Source organism: Biomphalaria glabrata, chromosome 4 (assembly GCF_947242115.1).
Source record: "Biomphalaria glabrata chromosome 4, xgBioGlab47.1, whole genome shotgun sequence".
NCBI classification, from domain to species: Eukaryota; Metazoa; Mollusca; class Gastropoda; family Planorbidae; genus Biomphalaria; species Biomphalaria glabrata.
In genome coordinates this window covers 16,961,775-16,981,780 of record NC_074714.1, presented here as the reverse complement: position 1 = coordinate 16,981,780, position 20,006 = coordinate 16,961,775, and the positions used below count along the sequence as shown (strand labels likewise).

Below are 20,006 nucleotides of genomic sequence, written 5' to 3'. Positions count from 1 at the left end.
CATGCCTCTTGTATGACCATTGGACTCAAGCGATGTGAGACACGAGCGTGTTATTTTTCATTCTTGTAATGACTAATGCGAAATAAGGCCAATAAATGGGTAGTTCTACTCCTGTTATTTGATGACAACTCTGAATCTGAACTAGTCCGAAATGATGCAATGATAAAATGTGCTATATCATAGAAAATCAGACAGAACATTTCATTCACAATATAACTTCAAAGATATCTCTGAACATATCATAAAAACGGCTCATATACATTTATTTGGCTCAGAATATGGTATGCACCAGTTTTTGTTTCTTATCTAAAATATGTTTACTTCAATGTTATGGAGTGAGAGAGTCTGTGTGTTTCTATGGAGACAGTGAGAAGAAGTTAGCGATTGGATGTTGATTATGCCAGTGTGAATGATGCAAGATAAACGGGATTATCAGTAATCTGTCTTATGTAGGCCAGACTGAGCACAACGTGTTTGTGTAGACAGATTGGAATCCAAATATTATTTTATAATCAATAGATTACTGAAGTCTATTATATTTCATTTCATCTGAAGTTGAAAATTTGCATATATCTAATCAACGTTGTAATTAGTACTGTTCACAAATATGTTATTTCAAGCTTTTCTAATTGAAGATATAATACGCCTACAGTGGTTTGTTGTAAATGTTTCGTGTGTTCCTTCAGAGTTTACTTCCTAGTCCAAACCTCCCGCAGGACAACGGGGGATGGGAACGGGCAGGATTTGAACCCGGGACCATCGATAAATCCAAACGACAGTCCAGCGCGCAAACCACACGACCAGGCAGCAAGTTGTCTACCATCAGTTTGGTGCTACAAATCAACGACCATCAAGTAGGTTGAACTTAAAAAGAAAAACAGTTTTGTATTTTTTATTAGATTAAATAAACTTTTCATAAACCCTTTACTGTCCAATGAATTAACTCATACATATTGTAATCTCATAAAATCTTTTTATACAAATACCAAAGTTTTTTGAATGATTATTCTGGGTCCCAAGAGTATTAAGCAGACATAATCTGTACTACGCGCTTGCGAAAGCTCCATTGTTTTCCCGTGAAAGCGAGAATCGATTACAAGGTCGCCACACTTTGTCATCAGTGTAGATATAACAACGAGATGCCCTTGTACCTTAGCGAGCTGATATGTCCCCCAGAGAGCCCTGCGCTCAATGGACTCAACGCTTTTAGTAGTGCCACGTTTCTCCCTCAAAAGCTACGGTCTGAGGGCTTTTTCAGTGCACGGATCAAAGGTTTGGAACTCACTCCCCAATGATCTCAGACAGACATTATGCTACACCACTTTTAAGAAGAACATTAAGACCTATCTGTTTAAAACTTTTTTTTAGATTAATTGTCATTTTAGCTGTCGTGTTTGTGTTTGTGATGTTATTACAGCGCCTTGAGCCTACATTTTGTTTGTTAACAGCACTTTATAAATAAAATAATATTAATTATTATTATATAGTATACATTGGAAGTTCCTCTAAAAACTATATTAGACTTGTATTTGCCAAAGTTATTAAACCAAATATGCTATTTGTATTGATTGTTGCTCTATAAAATATACACAAATATATAATCATACACAAGCATTCAGTCCTTTACTAAAAGTTGTACTTTTTGTTCAAAAGAAATCTAAATCAATAAATCAAATAGACAATAGTATAGACTTTCACTATAGTATGCTTTTCCACTAGACTATGCTATTGTACTGGGCTAGACTAAGCTATTTTCTTATGAGAAAGTTGTAGATCTTTTAGCTTAACCAAACATTCTAGTAAGTTTCTTGTGTGTGTGCAGAACATCCTAGATCTTCTTGGTTCTGAATACGTTTTTAAAATAAAGACAGTGACATAGTCTCATGTAATACTGACACTGACCTATGTGATTGACATTGACATATGTAAATGACATTGACATATGTAGCCTAAATGACATATCAGTTGAAAGAAAAAAAAATCGGACTTAGTATAATAACATTTTTTATTGGCAGTATAGCAGTTACAGTTCAAAATGAAATCTCAATTTTGCTTAGTAAAAACAAAAGACAAATGAGCTTCAAGTCTAGATCTAGTTGGTGCTCAATAATGTACACACTAACAGTGTACTCCACAGACTCTATAATATTCTATACAGGTTTGTTAGCTCTTTAAGTAACAGCAAGGTGGCATGGCAGCCAAGTGGAAAAGTGCATGTCTTCTAGACTGAAGGATCTCAAGTTTGACCCCAGTGAAACTGGGGTTTTGAGTCAGGATTTTAGGACCCCCCTTGAGACAAAGCAACTCAATTGGGTACCTGACATACATTGGGGAAGTAAAGGCTGTTCAAGCAAAGGTTGTTGGTTGTTAGCCCTCTGTCATAGAAACTAAGGAGATTTACATCATCTGCCCCCCAAAACATTAAAAAATCTGAAAGCCAAACTTTTACATTTTACCAGGTAACAATATTTTATAACAAATGTTTAGACTTTTTAATCAACAATTAATTATCACTCTTGAAGAAAGAAAATTATTCAAATTCTAGTAAGAATTACCAAACATTTTGTGGCTCTGAGTTAGTCATATAATCAAAACATTTACAGTGTGAATTCATAGACACAGAACAACTCCCTAGACATTCATCTGAGCTATGCAGACAAGCACAAGAGATCACATAGAGTAACTACCCACACATGGAGTAACCACTACATTGGAGAGGCACTTCACACAGATACATCATAGGTTTGATTGAGATTGATTTCAAGCAAGATTAACATGACCTAGTACAGCAACAAGTTCATCAAATGTATAAAGCATCCAGAAAACTGAATAAAAATAAGAATAAAACAGGAAACTTTTTGTTTGGTTAAGTGTTCAAAGTGAAATCATGAAAAATAAAATATATATCAAATAGTGACAACATAAAGGCAAACAAAAAACTATAGGTCAAATAAGTGCTCATATTAAATTGTAAACAGTGGCAGAATTGTTGAGATTATAAAGTACAATCTGAATGATGCATACTATTCAATCCAGAAAAAAACCCAAAAAACTTTTGACTTATAAATAGTCCTTTAAATGAACACACTTTTATAAATAGTCCTTTAAATTAACACACTATTGACTGTGGTCTTTATTCAGTTTTAGACACACTAGGTTGTTATAAAGCAAAGATGGGTAAACTATGACCTGTGGACCTACTCCATGTTGTGTATGTTTATGGATTGTAAAGTTTTGAAGCCAGACTTAGAGGTTAAATTCATTGAACTCTAACCTAATTAATGAAGTCAAAAAATGATTCCTAATTAGGGAGTTCTAACTAGAGGGGCATGTCAAAATCCAAGTTTTCCAACATGTATTCATCATAATATCTCATTTCAATACATTTGTGTAATGTTTGTATTTTCAGGTCTACAGTTGTGAGCAGCTTCTTTAGTAAAGAAACTTAGAACTAGATTGACAGATGAATACCACAATTAAAGTCCATTTGAGTGAAACATTATACAAACAATCCCTAGTCTCATAGAATTCTATCATATTTATTTCATTTCAATATCAAAACACTGTAGTACTACATTTCTGCATATTTGAATTGAAAAAAAAAATTATTATGGTTCACGATTTATTTCCTTTAAGTTTTTGGCCTGCTTCTAAAAGGTTTGCCCATCACTTTTATAAAGTATTCAGTTTGAAGTCTTGGACAATCGTCTGACTTACTTAGGAGTATGAAGAACTGGATCTAAACACAAATACAAGAAACACGCAAATGTCTGTGTGTATGAGGGGCAAGTGTCTGTGTGTATGAGGGGCAAGTGTCTGTGTGTATAAGGGGCAAGTGTCTGTGTGTATGAGGGGCAAGTGTCTGTGTGTATGAGGGGCAAGTGTCTGTGTGTATGAGGGGCAAATGTCTGTGTGTATGAGGGGCAAATGTCTGTGTGTATGAGGGGCAAGTGTCTGTGTGTATGAGGGGCAAATGTCTGTGTGTATGAGGGGCAAATGTCTGTGTGTATGAGGGGCAAGTGTCTGTGTGTATGAGGGGCAAGTGTCTGTGTGTATGAGGGACAAGTGTCTGTGTGTATGAGGGGCAAGTGTCTGTGTGTATGAGGGGCAAGTGTCTGTGTGTATGAGGGGCAAGTGTCTGTGTGTATGAGGGGCAAGTGTCTGTGTGTATGAGGGACAAGTGTCTGTGTGTATGAGGGGCAAATGTCTGTGTGTATGAGGGGCAAGTGTCTGTGTGTATGAGGGGCAAGTGTCTGTGTATATGAGGGGCAAGTGTCTGTGTGTATGAGGGGCAAGTGTCTGTGTGTATGAGGGGCAAGTGTCTGTGTGTATGAGGGGCAAGTGTCTGTGTATATGGGGATGCTTGATTGGAAGTTGTAGCTGGAAAAAAAAAGAATTGACTACAAAGGCACGAGGTTATATAAATGTAGATGAGCAATCAATCAATTAATTGATTGAAAGAACTAACAAACACCAAAACTACAAACAGTTGAATGAAAAAGAGCACAAATTTGAGATGAAATACAAGAAAGGAAACCCACATATAAACATTAATAGACCATATATAATAAACACACCCCCAACATAGTGGGGTAGACCTGGTTTGCCCATCACTTTTATAAAGTATTCAGTTTGAAGTCTTGGACAATCGTCTGACTTACTTAGGAGTATGAAGAACTGGATCTAAACACAAATACAAGAAACACGCAAATGTCTGTGTGTATGAGGGGCAAGTGTCTGTGTGTATGAGGGGCAAGTGTCTGTGTGTATAAGGGGCAAGTGTCTGTGTGTATGAGGGGCAAGTGTCTGTGTGTATGAGGGGCAAGTGTCTGTGTGTATGAGGGGCAAATGTCTGTGTGTATGAGGGGCAAATGTCTGTGTGTATGAGGGGCAAGTGTCTGTGTGTATGAGGGGCAAATGTCTGTGTGTATGAGGGGCAAATGTCTGTGTGTATGAGGGGCAAGTGTCTGTGTGTATGAGGGGCAAGTGTCTGTGTGTATGAGGGACAAGTGTCTGTGTGTATGAGGGGCAAGTGTCTGTGTGTATGAGGGGCAAGTGTCTGTGTGTATGAGGGGCAAGTGTCTGTGTGTATGAGGGGCAAGTGTCTGTGTGTATGAGGGACAAGTGTCTGTGTGTATGAGGGGCAAATGTCTGTGTGTATGAGGGGCAAGTGTCTGTGTGTATGAGGGGCAAGTGTCTGTGTATATGAGGGGCAAGTGTCTGTGTGTATGGGGGGCAAGTGTCTGTGTGTATGAGGGGCAAGTGTCTGTGTGTATGAGGGGCAAGTGTCTGTGTGTATGAGGGGCAAGTGTCTGTGTGTATGAGGGGCAAGTGTCTGTGTGTATGAGGGGCAAGTGTCTGTGTATATGGGGATGCTTGATTGGAAGTTGTAGCTGGAAAAAAAAAGAATTGACTACAAAGGCACGAGGTTATATAAATGTAGATGAGCAATCAATCAATTAATTGATTGAAAGAACTAACAAACACCAAAACTACAAACAGTTGAATGAAAAAGAGCACAAATTTGAGATGAAATACAAGAAAGGAAACCCACATATAAACATTAATAGACCATATATAATAAACACACCCCCAACATAGTGGGGTAGACCTGGTGACATCACAAATGATACCATCACCACTGAGAGGTGAGAAAAAACAAAAATAGTAGGAATTATATATAGATACATATTTCATATATCTAGGAAATTGTACAAATATTTAAATCATTCAATCCGACACATCCTTAAGTATTCATTCCATCTTAATGGAGGCCTCTGGATTTTAACTAAGTTTTACTTTCTTTGAACTGGCTATGTTTTACCTTTTACAATAAACATGCCTGAGGCCATGTATTTCTTTGATTATATATTATTATATTTGATTTATATATATATATATATATATCTTTAAGATACATTAAAAAATTTATTCAACACTTAAGACACATTTTATTTTTTAAACTTTCATAAAAGTGCTTTAACAATGAATATTTTCAAATGTTTCATTATTTCAGCTTTGCTTTGTATTTTTGACTCTCCCCCCCCCCCCCCCCCCCCCCCAAATAAAAAAGTGCACAATAATTGAATGATAAATATTCCGAATGTATCTTGGAAAATAAAAATATCAAAGGTGTAAAGTATTGAGGTGTAAATGTGAAACAAGAACAACAAAATAAATTCATTCAATATTCTTTACCATTATACACTGCATTATACAATTTATATTTACAACTTTGTAAAGCCAAGTTTTCATGTCACTTTTGAAAGGCATAAGTATTGGTTGGAAAATTGTATTTCCTTTCAGTTCCTTATTTTCAATTATAACAAGATATAAAGAAAGTAATTTAAAAAAAAAAATGTTTTTGTATAGCGCAGCTTTCATATTTATAGCATTCTCAGAGTGCTATGGTGTTCTCAGAGTGTTATGGTGTTCTCAGTCAGAGTGCTATGGTATTCTCAGAGTGCTATGGTATTCTCAGAGTGCTATGGTCTAATCACTTTTGTAAACAAGGGAAGGGAAGTGCTGGCTGACTTTCGGGCTTTGAAATCCAGCCCCTTGGATAGGTTTAAGCCTCTGAATTACGTGTTGTTTTTTTTTTAAAGCTACTAGTATAGTAATGTTAGACATAAAACTATACATAAGTTTATATGAGATTGGCCAGATAAAAACTCTGTTGGGTCAAAATAATTTTCATTGATGAAGATAGATCCAATAATATAATAATATAATAAAACAAACAAATAAGTTGACATACATAATTTATACTTCACTTTGATACATAAACATTTTTTAATCAGGGAAAAATGTTTACAAAATAATATGGCTGTAAATGTAAATATTTTGCAAGAGTAAAGATTCATCTTATATTTTTACTGAATTTAGTAAGTGCATAAATATAAAGGAAAAGATTTTTAAAAGTGTTGAATAGAAACTCTAATATGGGGTCAATGAATATGTAGGAAATAGAAGCAAATCCATCTTTTATTCAATCTATATAAAACACCTAAACTAATTGAACCTAAAGAAAGGAGCACAACTTGGTTTCATAAGATTGACACTGACATGATAATGAACCACACTAGTGGAAAATGAAGCAAACTCTCCTATGCTGGAGAAGAATAGGAAAACTATGTTGCTGCCAAAACACTTTTGAATGTCAGACAAGTTAAACAAAAAGCCATTATTGCACATTCCCACCATAACTGAGTTTTCATTGACACTTAACAAAACAATGACCTGGTGGGTCATGTTGAACCAAGTAACACACACAATTTTATAATTGAAAAGAAAAAATCTATAACATTTAAAATTTTCTTTTTTTTTTGACTGACTACTAAAGCTCCTGTAAATATTTTTCCATGTCAAATGAATTCAACAATATTCACATTTTTACACTTCCTCTTCAACAGAGTGTACACGTTATTCAAAGTTACTGGCTATAATAGGCCTTTTTTGTCATATGTAACAACTCAATTTTACTCATAAGCTTCACACAAACTTACGATTCTGATTGAAGACCCCACTTTTGTTTTTACATTAGCACTACTGAGAGAAGGGAACCTAAGTTTTTTCTTAAGCCTGAACTGTGGTTTAGTCAGTAATGAAATCTCAAGAATCTGTTACAAAACACTATATAGACTTTCTCTTGCAGACTGGGTAATCTTTCTTACATTTACAGCATGTGTTTAGTTCAAGGGTTCTCAACCTGTGGGTCACGACCCCTTTTGGGATCGAATGACCATTTGCCAGGGGTTGCCTAAGACCATCGGAAATTTCGGTTTCTCATCTATTTTTCATTGGAAGTTTTTTTGTTTTTTTTTGTCAAGCGATTTCTTAAGTGTTGTAACAAGCACATGTTTAAACTTTTTTTTTGTAATTTAAGCACAAATTTATTTTACAATAAGTAAAATTAGATAATGCTTTGCTTTGTAAATAAATCATGGATGTCAGATTTATATACATTTAAAATTTTATTGTGATCTTATAACATTAGCAAAATCATATTTAGGCTCTACCTACGCCTATGAACGAAATAAATTTTACGGTTGGGGGTCGCCGCTTAGTGGGGAATCATATTAGGAGGTCGCCGCGCTAAAAAGGTTGAGAACCGCTGGTTTAGTTGAATGAAAAAAAAATTCAATTAAAAAGCATAGAAAGTCATTGAAAAGTCATTCAACACTCTGATGGTATCATAATCATAGCAGGACCAAAACGACACAAGAAAATAAAAATGATATTTTATATAGGTCAGCATTTGACGGTGGAGAACTCTATTGCAATGAGAATGATGAATGTAAAACATGTGAGCACTAAAGATACAACTCTGGAGTTGAACACAAACACAGTTCTTTGGTTGCTAATGGTGCCAGACATGGTGAATTAGAAGACAGTCAACTAAAAGATTCATTAAAATAGATTGGGTTAAGAGGCAGAGATTTGTACAATATTTTACACTTCATTCACTTTCATTGACTGGAAACAGAAAAATTGTGTTTAGTCCAGAGAATTTTTTTCTAAAGAAAAAATTCCTAATTACTAGCAAATAAAGATACGGCTCATTAAAATCTAATATTAAAACATTTCCATTTTTGAAATATCTGCAACAAAAGACAAACGCAGAGGCGCTTTAAGCCCCATTATTGAAATCAATGAAAATGTAGAGCTTGTGGTGATAGAAGTAACATGACACTGCAATCAGCAGAAGACTAAAGCAGACATTGGAAAAGTCAATGCCATTAGCATAACAAACAAGTTGCCATTGAGCCAGAAAAAGTCATATCAAATCTTGTATGCTACATCTGATATAAATTGGATGTTGCTAACAGCAATTATACAAAATAATATACAATAATAATAAAAACATCAATGCTTAAGTTGTTCCCCTTTGACGGTACTATAATGTTTTGATACTTCAATTGGTAGGCCTACTTGAGCATTAGATACTAGATGTTAAAGAACTCTCTACAATTTATGGAAACCCAATGTGACATTTTATAATGACAGACACAACTACTCAACAACAATAGCATAATACTGAAAAAAAATTTAAGCTATTTTTAGTACAAACTTACAGCTGGAATTATAATAATTTTTTTTAGATTAGTCAAAATAATCAGTTGTTAGGCAAGCTGATAGCTATCTGACAGATTTGATTACTGGCTATAATCTTTAATGTCAAAATCTCTTTGGCAATCATTTTCTGTATCACATTTTGTTAAGCCAAACATTGCCTTAGAGCTAAAAAATTTGAAGAACACATTGACTTGGATTCATGCCAGGAGAACATTATATAATACATCATTACATCAAAACAATCTATTATTTCATGTTTTCTTTTCATAGAACTAGAAATGAGCTATAAATGTGTGAAAAGATAAATGTAAAGTATTCAAGAACATATAGAGTTAATGAAAACAAAAAGAACTTTTTCACAGATATAAATGGCCAGAGGTGAACAAGTTAACAATATGTTAAAATAATAAAGGCTGAATACTGCTGCACAAAATAAAATGAAGGTTAACAAAGAATGAATAAAATTAGCCTCAGAATTCTCAATTTTTTCTAAGCAAATAAAAGTTTCATAAAAAATATTTTTTTGATGGCAGCAAGACTTGCTATAACGGGTAAATATCCCACTACATTTAACAGCTAGCTAAGGACAAAGATTTAAAAAATATTAAATACAAAGATTCAAAACAATAGTTCAGACAATAATGCAGTCTAAAATGTATTTTTAATCAAAGAATTACAGGATAACTCCTACTTGGAACAATTTTATCTAATAGTAAATTCAGCATAATACAGAAGGAATGGCCAGAGTTTGGGATTTAGGCCAGAAATGACAAATACAAAATATTGTCATGGTATAGAAACTAAAAAAAAAAGGAAAGTGAAATAAATAATTTATCTTTGCTCTCAACAGAGCAATCTTCTCACAAATTATTCATTAAAAATGGAATAATATTACAATTGTAACATTAACTTTTCTTTTATTAAAATATAAAAATCTCATTCACTTATCTTTATATTTAAAGTAAAAATAAATCTTCTATCTATTTGTCAGCAAAGATTAAAAAAAAAAGATTTGTAAGAGTCCAGTTGGTTTCTATGTTCTAGTATTGGGTCTATACAGCATTAATTATTCTATGGTTAAAAAAAATGCACTGTGGAAGAATAATAATAAGCTCCGTGGTAAAAGTTTATGAGTTGATGTTTTTGATATACGCTTATATAATGTTGAGCTGAGACATTATTTTGAAGAATACTTTGATAATACTGCTAATATAAAAGTGTAGTACATTGGAAAAGAATAAATCATTTGTATTTAGATCATGAGGGGCATTGAGCAAGATAAGGCAAAGTTATTGTATTTATTTTATCCAAAACTGGATACGTCCAACAGATGATGATGAGAATAGTGAGCCCTATTCCTAAGTAGATTCTTTATCCATCCACTGGCTTGACTACAATTTTCCCACCTCTCAGCTCAGTGTGGATGCCTGCCTCCCTCAGAGCAGCGATGTGGCCGGCCATACCTTGCAGCGACATGCCAGATAGGACATCTCTGTTCTCTCTGTTGTTTTCCACAAGGTTCCGAATGGCCAGAACAACCCACTGGGTGATAACTAGAACAAGGTTAAGGTTGGTCAAACAAAGTCCAGTAATCATTAGTTTAGAAAAAATAATTGTAACTAGCATGACTGTTATATGAAAGAGCATATTTAATCTTATCTGAGAGTCAATTAGAAATTCAGAGGCATGAGATCGACTGACTTTTCCCATGTTTATTCAATTCTGCAAGCCTTTTCTAATAGACACTGCAATATAGTTATCCTAATCTTTAAAAAAAAACCAACACACTATTAAAACAAGATAACAAAGGGATTTAGTTTTCAAACAAACTTGTAGATGACCCCAGTGGGTATAAGTAATGCAGGCTGAAAGAGAAGGTTTTGATAATTCAGATTACCATGCGTTACCTCCCTTTGACCACTGTATACTATATACTACAAAAGACTTGTTTTAAAAATGGTGTATTTATATACACTTTCCTCATTTAATTATTAGAATAAAAGCAGAAGTTGTACTAGTCATTAGCAAGCTACAGAAAATTGTGAAATTTAAATTTAAAATAGAACTTTTAGTTCTAGGGTGCTAAAAGTGCCAGAGAGACTGATGGCTACACAAAACTAATACTGGCTTTCCCCATGTAAGGATCTGAGTGGCTAACTCCACAATCTCTTTTTGTTAAAGACTCATTCAAAGTCAAAGTGAAATTGACTAATCCAAACTAATTGATACAATTACACTTCATAAAAGTATTTTTAGCGTCCCGCGAAAGGAGAAAAGACGCTATTACTTTTGTGTGGTTTGTCTGTCCGTCCTGTTTAGATCTCGTAAACTAGAAAAGATAGGGAAATCCAACACCATAATATTTTAAAGTTGTGATGCACCGGCTCCTTTTTTCATTTCTGAAAGCAAAAAATCGAACTTTTAAAATCAAGTATGCAAGCAGTTTTTTCATAAAAAATACACCATTTTTACAACTATTCACTATTAATAGTAATAAATACTGGAGTCTATTTAGTAAGGGAGATGGCTATTTACCATATTTTTAACATATTTATGCAAACGGTTTTAGATTTTGTGTCAAAAAATATTTTTTTTTTACAATTGTATTACAAAGCTAAGTAGGTTCTGTCATACTAACTACTACATTTAAAAAAAAATGTTTACTTTTATTTTTAAAGAAAAAAAATACATTTAGTATGCATATATTATTATTATAGCGTTTATATAGCGCTACTTTCATGATTATAGCATGCTCAGAGCGCTTTTGGTCTAATCTCGATTATGGATCAATGGAGGGAGTTGGTTTTCCGTGCTGCGTTTAGGCGCTCAGTAAACACAACTCTGCCTGAGTCGGGAGTCGAACCTTGACCCCCTTCTAGGTAGCCAAGCCAAGCCAAGTTCAAGCGCACTTGGCCTCTCGACCACGCTTCCCACAGTGGAACATAATGTAAAACAACAATTAAAAAGTAGTTTTTCATATTATCATGTGAACTGTGAAGCATACAATCTGCTTTGGAATTAACAAAAGGAATTTTATTTTTTTTGTACGAAAATGTTTTTTTTTCTTGAGGCTTTGAAAGATTTACCCTTTCCAAAACAATTAGACCAATTAGATAATCATTATAAGACATCAGTTAGGCCAGGTTTACATCTAACTTAAACCTTCACTTTTACCTATCCCTTGGTCTGCTGGACTGTTGGGGCACCACACAAGATCTGTCAACCTACTTTCTCCATTCTTCTGTCATTTGCCTTTGATAGAATTTCATTCTGATATTCTTTCTGAAAATATTGAAGTCTGTCTTTTTACCTGCATGTGTGGACAACTTCAGGGGTGGATTTTTAGTTTTTGTTTCCACACAAACTGTCTTTGTAGAATTGTTTTTTTTTTCTTTTTCTTGTTAGTATTAGATTTCATTACTGAGATGTCTACACTAGCTGTCACTAGTGCTACTGACAGGGCCGCCGCTACCTATTGTGCAATGTGCGCATCACACGCAGGCGGCCGAATGTAAGGGGCGGCCAAATCATTATTCCAAGGTTCCTTTTTTTTTTAATTTTAGTTAAATAAAATGTAAAAAAAATAATATTTTGAGGCAACTAGAAAAAGAATATTAGGGTTCAGAACTCATCTCAATTGTTACTCTTTACTCTTATACTGAAATATTTCGTATGCATGGCCGCTGCTACTTACTGTGCAATGTGTGCATCGCACGCAGGCGACCGAATGTAAGGGGCAGCCAAATCATTCTTCCAAGGTTCCTTTTTTTTTTTTCAAATTTAGTTAAATAAAATGTAAAAAAAAATATTTTAATTAAATTCTAGTTATTCCATTATCCGTTGAAAACTTAAAAAAAACAAACAAACAAAAACCACTATATTCTTACATTATTTTGGAATCTTTAGAACAAGATAGAGCAGTGCGAGAGGGATTCCCATGGGTTTTTCCATAGGTGCCCTACTCATATCTGGCCTTGAATTTTCGCAAGTTTGTTATATCTGTTTTGAGTCGAATAGCCCACCCTGTAAGTAGATCTAGTGCCAGTAATGAAAAAGTCAAATCCAAAGTCATTTTGACTTTTATTTTAAATGCTAGTTTAGCGTAGAATATTATTGACATCAAATTCTTTTGAGTTCTAGTTTAAAAGACATTTTAATGTTCTTTTCGTAGTAATACTTTTTCAAATCAGTTAAAAAAAATAGTATATCTGTTGTTTTTTCTATTAATATTAGATCTACTGTACCAGTATATTTAATTATATATAAGTATTTTAATTTTTTAAAATGATACAGGTATTCCATGTTGCATTATTATTTATAATATTCTGTTTTGGATTATTCATCATCTGTATCTTTTTAAAGGGAGGAGGGGCGCAACGTCCTAACAAAAAGGGATGTTACGGAGTGTGTGTATTTCCTAGGTTGCAGTAAGAAGAGGCTATGTGATTGATTGGTGGTTATGCAGATTATGCAGTGATGATGATGAAGTTAGCCTACCTAGTGGAAATGTGAAACGGCAGATAGATCTTGAGACATGAAAGAGTAAAGACGTTTTTTTTATCAGTTTATTTCATTACTATAAGATCTATGTCTAATTTTAAGTTAAATCTGTCAATGCTAACAGTTAGGCTATAATGAGTTTTTGCTCACAAAAGAAGTTTGTTCAAGTTAATCAAAGTGTTGTTTTTTTTTTTATTAAAAATATAAAACGCCTACATTGGTTCATTTGTAGGCCTACTAGATGTCTGGGGCTACAAGCCAACGACCTGTCAACAATTGCACGAGGGGCAGTGTTCTATTTTCATTGCAGCTATTCATCCATGTTTGAATATTAGTCAAATAACATTATTATAATGTTTAAAAAATTAAAATATCTTAAGTAAGAGACATCGTTTTATCTTCTTATAAGATTTTGTCAAATGTAGACCGTCATCGTCGCAAATATAAGCGATTATTCAGAATGTGATCAGCTTTTGATGTTTATCACAAAGTTCACAGATTTCTGTAGGCAAATATCCTAAATCGTTCATTGTGCATGGTTCATAGTTGTACTTGAAGGTCACAACAACGATACGAATTTGAAATATTAAAAAATTAATGGTCTGCAAAAATGGATTTAAATCAATGGGCACTTTTGGTACAATATCCAGCTCAGTCTCAATGGGATATTTTTTTTTCTACAAGAAAAAAATAGGGGTAGGGCGGCATTTAAAAATTTCGCACGCAGGCGGCCGCACCCCTCGCGGTGGCCCTGGCTACTGACATGTCTATACTGAAGAACAAGAATTTGTATTTACTATGGCTGAAATATGTATTTTATAGTTTACATGTGTACATGTAAAAACTACATTTTAATTCACCCTATCTAGAGTACCCCTAAGGTAAGGATTTTTGTGCACTTCCTTTTATATTTAATGAACAGTTACATCTATATAGACCACAGTTTATGTTTGAAACAAATAAAACGAGCTAGTCTGCACTTATGGAGTGAGTTTACCCAGTGTGGTAACCCTTGCATTAGATCAACTCAATTTAGAAACATTAGTCTGGAGCTATTTTGTATTAGATCAAGACTTAATTAGATCAACTGCTTGAGTAAACATTTCTAGACAATGTCATGATGACATCAAATCAAGAACGAAAATAACTATCTCAACATTATCAACTGCAGAAAGGATACAAGGATTGTGGCAGTCAATCATGGTCAGGTCCAGCAACAGAGGAATACCATCCAAGGATCTCACCTGAAAATATTAATGCCCACATTAAGTACACAAGTAATAAGAGAAACAAGAAATATTTTAAATATTTATTCAGAAAATAAGTTGAATCCATTCTGATCCAAAATAGTTGAAACAAGCAAGTCATGTCACATCAACATTTCAAACATTCATAGGAGTTAGTGCTCAAAAGTTTGATTTAAAAAAAATAATTAAAATGACATCAAAATAAAAATCAACTTTAAAAAAAAAAGGTCATAACCCAAAAACAGAAACTAATTAAAGGCGATACAATCTAATGTAATCCATCATTTGATAACGTCATTGTTAGCTTAAAGATGTGTTGTCTGTCTCCTATGTTTACAGTTCATTAACCCCCTAAGAAGAATCAAGAGGATAAAGACGTTTCTTGCTAATTGCTCCAGCCAGTTTTATGACTTTTTTCTTTTATTTAAACCAGGGGATTATTTTATTCCAGTTATTTTTAGTTTTGGAAGACAAAAAAATTCTGCCTAATGAATTCAATGTTGTATCAGTAAACAGAACTCTAATCTAAAATGCATTGTAGAGTTACCTTACTTTCTTGACCAATATTTACAAGGAAGAAGTGCTGCAAGCACAATGAACAAGGGAGTTTAATTTCTCCCAAACTGTCAGGTGTTCACGAAGTGATCCATCATGGACAGTATGTTTAAAAGTTATAGGTTTCTAGTCATCATCATCAAACTCCATTTGAGTCAGGGCTTGATAGGCTTAAATCCTCTCTTGCAAAAACCCTGGACAGAAACCCTTCTGTCTTGCGTAGTGCGTATATGTCACCATACAGGTTGATAATTTTTGGTTTCCCAGACCTGTCGAGGTGGAGATCAGCAAGTCTGGGGCAGTCAAACAGAATATGAGGCACGGTTTCCTCTTCTTCCCTGCAGCGAGTAGAGAGTGCCTACTATAAAGAAGTCCTACTTTAATAAAAACCAAATTGCTAAGTCTCAGCGATAGTATTATTTACCAAATCCTGGTTGGCTCTGTGCTTGTAAGCCATGTTGGCTATCAGCCGAATGAGATCTTTCTTCAGTCCATACACTGGATGGTGAGGGTCAATGCTGTCCACACCTGAAGCCTTCTCCTCACGGCTGAACACATTACCACCAGACTTGCCAATGTCATTGATACTTCTCAGTAAATCTGTAGGGGGGGTAGAGTAGAACATACAATAAACAACTGAAACATGACACTCCAAGGGGAGGTAATAGAACCAAAAAAAAAAAAAAATGAAAATGTTAAAACTTGACATTCACAATGAATGATAGCAGACATGTGTCAAGGTAAGACTGGTCATTGGCAGCTGGAGTCAGACAAAAAGTTTGTCAAATCTCTTGCTACGTAGCCACCCATCAGTTCCCTAGCTAAATACTATTTGTTTCATACAGCACACTTTTTTGTGACACTAGAAATGAAAATTACAAAACATGTTTCCTAAAATATGTCTTTTTAATTGCATATCTTTATTAGTTTCCTTTATTATTAATGAAAAACAAACAGATCTTCTACTGTAATACACAACATTCACAGTAGGATTCCTTGGTGAAAACTGGGATTTTTTATTTCGGGATCTTTGGGCGCCTCTAAGTCCACCTAGCTCTAATGGGTACCTGGCATTAGTTGGAGAAAGTAAAGGCAGTTTATCGTTGTGCTGGTCACATGACACTCTTGTAAATTGTTGGCCACAGACCTTTACATCATCTGCCCAAAGATCTGAAAGGGAACTTTACTTTATTCCTCCGTGATGTTCGGTTCAGTGTGTCTTTTAGTTTCTTCCCTTGAGTTGGAAACTGTTATATCATATTTACAAAATCCTATTTACACAAATACAATAAAGACAACAGATAAATTCAAAGCATTCAAGACACACAGATACATTCAAAAACACACAAACATACATTGAAGACGCACACATACAAGTAAAAATACATTAAACATCCCTTCAAAAATGGATTAGGTCTGCTGGGCTGCCTTATTAAAATGAGCTTTTGGCTGTTTTTGAGCACACCACTGACTTCCCTCACTATGCAGACAAAGTAGAATAACATCATTGATTACAATGTTCTATTGATCCACACAATATGTAGATGTGCACAACACAGAATGTATTACAATATCAACTGAATAGCTGAAAATTAAATAGTTGTTAGCTTTAAACTTATCTTTGTTTTTTTGACATTAGAGACATAGAAACCAACCATTCGAAAATAGAGTTGCTCTTTTACTGACAACACAGAAATATTTCATTACAAATATCCTTATAGAGAGCTCACTGATAAGCCAAAGATAGCAATACTAATTAAAAGTAAAGATAGCAATTCTAATTGGTAGAAATAACCAATGTACTTACTGATAAGCCAAAGATAGCAAAACTTGTACAGATAACCTATGTACTCACTGAGAAAAGCCAAAAATAAAAAAAAGTAGTAGAGATAATCTGTGTACTCACTTATTGCACACACAAGCAGTTCTGTGTCCTGTTGAATGCTGGGATATATCGTCTGATGTTGCGCTGCAATACTTAACAGCTCCAATTCTTTAGCAATAACTAACGCCATCTGGACAAAATGAAAAATAAAACAACAACAACACATAAAGGAATATACTTCAACAAGCACAAGCATTCAATACTTGATGTTAATACATATGATTAAACCTGTGCACTTATCTCACGAATATTGTCCATATTACACAAACAGTTTTAAAGGATTCTTCATGTTTAAAATAGAATGAAATCAAATCTTGATTATTTGTTTGAATGTCTAAGTGACACTTATCATCACTACTGCATAGCTGCTGAGTTAGTGTAACTATCAGGTGAGTGGTAACTATCAGGTGAGTGGTAACTATCATGTGAGTGGTAACATCGACAGAATCAACATTTCAACAAACTTGCAAGAAATAGAAAAACAACAAACAAATATTTGTTTTTAGTTAACATTATTTAATTATTATGAAATAAATAGACAATTAGTTGTATAATAGACTACAATTCTACTCTGTGTGTACTGTGTCTATTCTGTAGCGTTTAATAAGTTGTGCAATAGTTAGTCAAAGACAAAGCGATGGAGAGATGACACTTTGTTAGCACTAACACATCAACCCCAACCAGGGGAGGGAAGCGAGGACGATACAAATGACAATCAGGCCAACAACTAAAGAGTCAGATGTTTCTTTTAAAAAGAGAGAGAGAAGTTGCTTTAAATACAACCAAAATATACTTGAATCAGTGGTGTATTTGACGCAGCTAGGTAGGCCTTTGAATTGAATTGTTCATTACTAAAAGTTTCACTGTTTTATTTCTTTATAGGTAATTGTAAAGATATCTTTGTTACAATTTAAAAAAAAAACAATATAAAGTTTCGTATTTCCCTTTTACAATATAAATGCAATGAAGCTGTGGGGGATTTATAGCAATTGAGCTCCACAACAGCATTCTGTCAGATTTAGTGTGTCTCTTTCTTGACTCGCACTACATCGTAGTCATACATATTTGTGGTTTGACATTTTTATCTTCCAAAACTACATCTAGTTATCTACCCTTGCTCACCAGTATTTCTATTTCCTTCCTCTTCGAGCCTCAAGGCATGTTTTCTATGTTGAGTTCAATGAAGGGACATTTCCAGGTTTTAAGCCCCTGCCCTCCACAAAACGTTTTCTTAAGAGTTCTACATTTCCTACATTATGAACTTTGTCATCTGACATCAGGTAATTACTGTCACCACACCATGACAGCTTTATCTGACACGAGAATGGCACTAAACTGCCAAGTCAACAATGTCCATTGATTCTCTCCCCTTACATTGACTTTCATACAAGTCAACAACTGTAGCTTTTGTTCTTCCCCCTTGTCAGACATTGTGCAATTCACACAGAACAAGAATTACATCCCCTGACATCTGATTGTCAAGAAAAAATAAAGATAGAAAATAGTTTGGAAAACATGTTACTAGAGAACTCTAGATGTTGATACTCCAAGTGGAAGAGGAACTAAAGCATTGGTATAATTTTACAGTAAAGCACATCCTGTATAAATTACGAATATATCTTCGAGTTAGCTTTAATCTCAGTCTGTTCAGAAACAAGTCAGGGTGTAAAAAAAAACACAACAAATATGTCGTTTCGCACAAGGGTTAAATCTGATCGAAAAACAAACAAACAACAAGATAACACGAAAATAAGAATATTTATCTTCCACTTTCGACGCTTAAGGCATATCTTTATAACAAGGTGGCATGATAAAATAACCAATGAAAAAGTGCTACAAAGAGCAGGGTGCCAGGACATCTGCTGTGTTATCAGTACCGGTAGCAGACGCCTTGGATGGCTTGGCCATATTCTCAAAATGCCACAAGGTCGACACCCACAAGACATTCTGTATGGTGATCTAATAGTAGGCAGGATGGCCGCTGGTCGGCCACTTTTAAGGTATACTGATGTATGCAAACGCGATATTAAGCTCTTCAAATTTGACGGCTGGGAAGAGGCACTGAATAGATCCACATGGAAAGCGAGCATAAAGGAAGGGTCCAGGTATGCAGATGGCATAGAAACCAAAAGTAGAAAGAACTGCAACAGCGCCTGGTGATTACATATGCCCGACCTGTGACCTCAGCTGTGTATCAAGGATTGGCCTCTTTAGTCATATGAGAAGTTGCAAAGGGAAAAGATAATCTCTCGAGACGTAAAATGCCACAGACAGACATACGTTAGAGTGCTTAAATAAAGTTGTTAATTGCATTAATTATGTCATTATCTTTCTTTTTCAACCACATCGTTTCAAACGAAGAAAAGGCTGTCAGTAACATGGTACTAGAAGGCAGTCTAAATTGTCAATCGAATGAACCTGGCAAGTCTGTCATTCAATCGACCTGACCAATCTGTCATCAAATCGACCTGACCAATCTGTCATCCAATGGACCTGGCAAGTCTGTCATTCAATCGACCTGACCAATCTGTCATCCAATAGATCTGACCAATCTGTCATCCAATGGACCTGACCAATCTGTCATCCAATGGACCTGACAAATCTGTCATCCAATGGACCTGACCAATCTGTCATCCAATGGACCTGACAAATCTGTCAGTCTGAACAAGAAGAAGCTACTTAAACCTGGTGACGTCATCTAGTCCTAATGCACCTAATGTTAAATGTGTACAGTGTACCGAAAG

The 20,006-nt window shown here is 34.7% G+C and overlaps 1 protein-coding gene across 3 annotated transcripts in view; it reads right to left on the bottom strand.

Annotated features, from left to right (window-relative positions):
- Positions 1 to 6,050: 6,050 nt before the first annotated feature.
- LOC106080098 (ataxin-10-like) overlaps positions 6,051 to 20,006 on the bottom strand; it is a 75,898-nt gene continuing 61,942 nt past the window's right edge. For all 3 annotated transcript variants that reach the window (XM_056026639.1, XM_056026640.1, XM_056026641.1), the window contains 4 exons: positions 17,284 to 17,392; positions 15,802 to 15,977; positions 14,756 to 14,819; positions 6,051 to 10,628 (listed from right to left, as the gene is read on the bottom strand). In XM_056026639.1, coding sequence (XP_055882614.1) covers positions 10,447 to 10,628; positions 14,756 to 14,819; positions 15,802 to 15,977; positions 17,284 to 17,392 — 531 coding nt within the window. In that variant the 3' untranslated portion in view covers positions 6,051 to 10,446. The remainder of the gene's footprint in view (positions 10,629 to 14,755; positions 14,820 to 15,801; positions 15,978 to 17,283; positions 17,393 to 20,006) is intronic.